Genomic DNA, 5,167 nt, shown 5'->3' on the forward strand with positions numbered 1-5,167 from the left:
CTTGGTCCGCCAGCACAAACAGAAGCCCCTGCCCAGCCTGCGGCCTCGGAGCCCAGCCGCCATCAGAAGCATCTGCCGCTGCTCGGCTCTGGAGTCAGGTGTGAAATGGGCTGTGCCTGCCCGGAGGGCACCTCCCCTCCTCTTCCCAGGGCCTCGCAGCTCTGTGCGCAGCTGGCTGCCCGCTTTGCCCTCGCCCTCTCTCCTCTGATCCTGCTGGTGGGACCCGCACCTGAGCCACAGGAGGGGAGGCAAGGCAGGCACGGCATGTGCTCACTGCTCCTGCCGCGGCCACGGATGCGCCCTGCATGGGCCTGGGGCTCTGCTGTCCCAAGGGCTCTGCTCTTCCTCCTGCTCTTGGCCCGGCACCGCCTTATCTCCGGCATCTTCTCAAAGAAGACCTGGCGGCTGAAGCCCTGGCGGATGCCGGGTCGGGGATGTGGAGGAGGCCGGCAGAGGCCACACAGCACAGCCCACGGGTGGTAGGGACCAGCCAGTGGGGGTACCGGGCTCCCGGGGCTGCTCTCCAAGGCCCCAGCAGTGCCGCGCTGTGCCCACTCTCGGGACGGCTGTTCTTGCTGCTCCCAGGCCCCCGTGGGTCGGGGCTGGGAGCCATCTCGAAGGACAACCGGCCACCGCTGCCCCTTGATGAACTCGGCTTCCTGAATGCGGGGCTCCAGCTGACGGGCTCGAAGCCGCCTAGGTCCCCAGGTCACACTCTGCATGGGGTGCACGTGGGTATAGGGTGCTCTCACTTCGCTGGGCTGAGTCCTGGCACCTCACAAGCAGGAGGAGTAAGCCTGGTGCTGGGGGCAGGACTGGGAGGACGAGGAGCTGCACCAGCTCAGAACCCGGGCCCTGGAGGCTGAAGAGGTGTCCTGGTCCTGCCAGTGGGGACGGGCGGCCCCACGGAGGGGGCTCCTCCCTCTTCACAGCACCTGAGGGCTGGGAGTTCTTCCCCAGGTCCCAGCCAGGGCCCCCCAACAGGACTCTGACAGGTGCTGGCTCCAGGGATCCCTGTCCACTTCCCCATGAATAACACCAACACTGACCTCATGGGGCCATGACAGGAACCAAATACTGTACAGACAGATGTTTGCATAAGTTATGGATACCACGATAAAGATCAAATAATATATGAATGTAGTCACCAAAAATGAGCAAGCCCTAAAAGGCCATCAGCTGGTGAAGAGAGAAATGCGGTGCACGCATACATGCCCCTCATTCACCGATATGAAGGGATGAGCTACTGAGACCTGCAAACATCACGGAGCCTCCGCTGCGCGCTGCTCAGTGAAAGCCCGGCATGAAGGCCACGGACTCACGGTTCCGTGGAGATGCTTCTACAGAAGGTAAAGCTGCAGGAGGACAGGCCGGGCTGCGGCGGCTGGGCAGCAGGGAGCGGACCACGAAGGGGCACAGGGAGCTCTCGGGGTGATGAACATGTTCTGTATCATGACGTGGTAGTGGTTACACAACTGGACATGAGTCAGCATTCTTCCAATTGTATACCTAAAATTGGTCCGGGGCAGGAGCGGCCGGGGAGAGGTCAATGGGGGGTTCTTCCAATATACCTAAAATTGGTCCGGGGCAGGAGCGGCCGGGGAGAGGTCAATGGGGGGGAAAGGAGACATATGTAATACTGTCAACAACAAAGAATTTAAATTTTAAAAAATGGTCAGGTTTGCACGTGAAAATTACAGCTCGATGAAGCCAGTTTACAAAGCCAGCCATGGGAAGCGCTTCGCCAGGCCATCGAGCCCCACTGCCCCTTCGGCGTTTGTGCCGAGTTTCCATCTTATCCCGGGAAGCTTGCCTTTTCCCTCAACACTCACTGTCTTCCCATGTGGACGTGTCTGTGTGGTTTTGAAGTTATTATTGTTGACAGTAGTACAGATGCCCCCTCCAGCCCTCTTCTCCTTCCCCCCAGGCCTTCGCCACACTACTGTGTGTCCATGGGCTGAACATACATGCATATATGCCCTTTGGTTAATCTCTTCCCCTCCCTCCTCCCCCCCTTTGAGATCTGTCAGTCTGTTCCATGCATCCATGCCGCTGGTTCTATGTTTTTGTTCATCAGATTCCATGTATGAGTGAGATCATGTGACAGTTGTCTTTCTCTAACTGGCTTATTTCGCTTAGCAGAGTAGTCTCCAGATCCACATTTTTAACTCCTTTAATACTCAAACACCTCTAAGAAATTGCTTGTTAGAGTCCGACCTGATAGATTAGAAAATTGAGATACAGAGCATTTATTTTTATCTATTTATTTCATTTTATTGAAATTAATGAGGTGACATTGGTTCACAAAACCATACAGGTTTCAACTACACAACTCAGTAAAACCTCATCTGCACCGGCACATGTGCCCGTCCCCCCAAGCAGTCCCTTTCCATCCCATCCCATCCCCTTGCCCACCTCTGCCCCCACCCCCTCTCCCTCTGGCTGTCACCATACTGTTACTGTTGTCTGTGTCTATGTGAGATATAGATAGACTGAGGCCAATGCTGTGATGCACGAGTATATATGTGATTTTTGGCTTAATCCCTTCGAGGCAGAGCGCATTTACTGACTGGTGGTGCCAGAGCTGTGCTGTGCCAGGCACTGTGCCCGGGAGCCTGTGTGTTACCCTCGGGTGCTGCCATCTCACAGTGGACTGCAAATTGACATTCTAGATGAACTTCAATCAATTTATTATAAAGGAATTTTTATATCCCTGCTGAAACCACAGGATTGACATGTCAACTATTTTTAATGCACATTAAAACATAATAAGAGACCCCACGAGGCTTGCAACGTGTTACCCTCGGGTGCTGCCATCTCACAGTGGTCTGCAAATTGATGACGTTCTAGATGAACTTCAATCAATTTATTATAAAGGAATTTTTATATCCCTGCTGAAACCACAGGATTGACATGTCAACTATTTTTAATGCACATTAAAACATAATAAGAGACCCCACGAGGCTTGCAACCAGGGCAGCAATGGGCAGTGGCAACCCCCCTGAACCTGTCCCCAAGGCCGCCTTTCCTCTGACTCCTTAGTGAGCCAAAGCAGCCAGCCAGGCTCACCTCCCCACCTAGTCCCTCTCCTGTTATCCTAGGCCCTTCCTTGTTTCACTGTCTGAGCTTTAATAAACATCTTCTAAAATTAAAAAACAAAACAAAACACAGTGATTGACATTTTACATCTTCATCCTCATATATCCTGAAATCACCTCATGTACTCACAGCATTGTCCTCAGTCGTACCCATCATCCATTTTTATGGCCAATACAACAATCTATGGCCAATACAACAGTCTATGGCCAATACAACAATCTATGGCTAATACAACAATCTATGGCCAGTACAACTATCTATGGCCAATACAACAATCTATGGCCAATACAACAATCTATGGCCAATACAATAATCTATGGCCAATACAACTATCTATGGGCAATACAACAGTCTATGGCCAATACAACAATCTATGGCCAATACAACAATTGGGTAGCAGCTCCAAGGTGACCTTGTGCCCAGCATTCCCCCTCTAAGACCTCCCTTCCAGAGAACACACCTGGCTCAATCTCCAGCTGTTTTTGACTCAGCCAGCACACTTCCACACTCTCCTCCGTGGACCCTGGGCTGGCCAAGCTGAGGGTGGCCCCATCTGTCAGTGACTGTTGTCTGCTGTGGTCCATCAGGCGGCGTTTCATGACTTGACAGCAGGTCCAGGGTGTACGGTGTTCCAGTGGATTGTTGGGAGTTAGCTTGGGCTGTGTTAAGCCCTCCACGGGCCCCAGCTTGAGTGGTCCCTGGGGCTCCAGGGGCCACTAGGATCCTGGCTTTATTCCGTGACCTCATGAGTGACATTGGTTGGTTCTGTGAACCATGGCAGAGCAGAGACCCAGCGAGGATTCCAGGAGAGGCTTCTCACCGGGATCGCATTCCATGCAAACTCATGACACACAGCACGCAAAGGCACAAACACATGCACATATCTATGGCCAATACAACAATCTATGGCCAATACAACAATCTATGGCCAATACAACAATCTATGGCCAATACAACAATCTATGGCCAATACAACAATCTATGGCCAATACAACAATCTATGGCCAATACAACAATCTATGGCCAATACAACAATCTATGGCCAATACAACAATTGGGTAGCAGCTCCAAGGTGACCTTGTGCCCAGCATTCCCCCTCTAAGACCTCCCTTCCAGAGAACACACCTGGCTCAATCTCCAGCTGTTTTTGACTCAGCCAGCACACTTCCACACTCTCCTCCGTGGACCCTGGGCTGGCCAAGCTGAGGGTGGCCCCATCTGTCAGTGACTGTTGTCCGCTGTGGTCCATCAGGCGGCGTTTCATGATTTGACAGCAGGTCCAGGGTGTCCGGTGTTCCAGTGGATTGTTGGGAGTTAGCTTGGGCTATGTTAAGCCCTCCACAGGCCCCAGCCTGAGTGGTCCCTGCGGCTCCAGGGGTCACTAGGATCCTGGCTTTATTCCGTGACTTCATGAGTGACATTGGTTGGTTCTGTGAACCATGGCAGAGCAGAGACCCAGCGAGGATTCCAGGAGAGGCTTCTCACCGGGATCGCATTCCATGCAAACTCATGACACACAGCACGCAAAGGCACAAACACATGCACATGCCTGCATGGCAGATATAAACACATACTCACACCAACACACACATGCATATCAGAAACACACTCTCACACAAACATACACACACATTCACTCAGCCACTCTCGTTCACATGTGTGCGTGCACAAATTCCCACCCCATTCTCATTAGGCCTCCTGGCCCGCTGTGGCCTGGTCCCAGGCCCTCTCAGGCCTCCTCCCTGGACACTCACCCTCACTCGGCTCTCAGGACTCAAACACACCGGGCATGCTCCCACCTGGGGCTGTGCGCGGTCTTCCTTCTGCCAGGAGACCCTCCCGAGGCCCCTGTGGTCACTCTCTCACTCCACTCTCTATGAAACAGCACTTCATCGGAGCAGCCTGCCTGGACACCCCGAGGCCCCCGAGGGCCCCCTCTCCATCTGTCACGCCGCCCTGCTTTGCTTCTCATGGTGTTTGTCACCCTAGATGTGGGTATCTGCATAATGGCTATCAATGCAGCCTCCACATGGAGACTTCATTCGTCTTTTCAGTTACACCCCTGACA

At 53.2% G+C, this 5,167-nt stretch overlaps 1 protein-coding gene across 1 annotated transcript; it reads right to left on the minus strand.

The window, feature by feature from the left end:
* Nucleotides 1-270: 270 nt before the first annotated feature.
* On the minus strand, nucleotides 271-4,363 carry FAM170B (family with sequence similarity 170, member B). Its single transcript, XM_014534934.1, is given in 7 exon segments — nucleotides 271-359; nucleotides 362-521; nucleotides 611-629; nucleotides 631-775; nucleotides 1,323-1,445; nucleotides 3,560-3,700; nucleotides 4,225-4,363. Coding segments are annotated over 7 exon segments (816 nt in total).
* Nucleotides 4,364-5,167: the final 804 nt, after the last annotated feature.

Source organism: Myotis brandtii, unplaced genomic scaffold (genome assembly GCF_000412655.1).
Source record: "Myotis brandtii unplaced genomic scaffold, ASM41265v1 scaffold1003, whole genome shotgun sequence".
Lineage (NCBI taxonomy): Eukaryota > Metazoa > Chordata > Mammalia > Chiroptera > Vespertilionidae > Myotis > Myotis brandtii.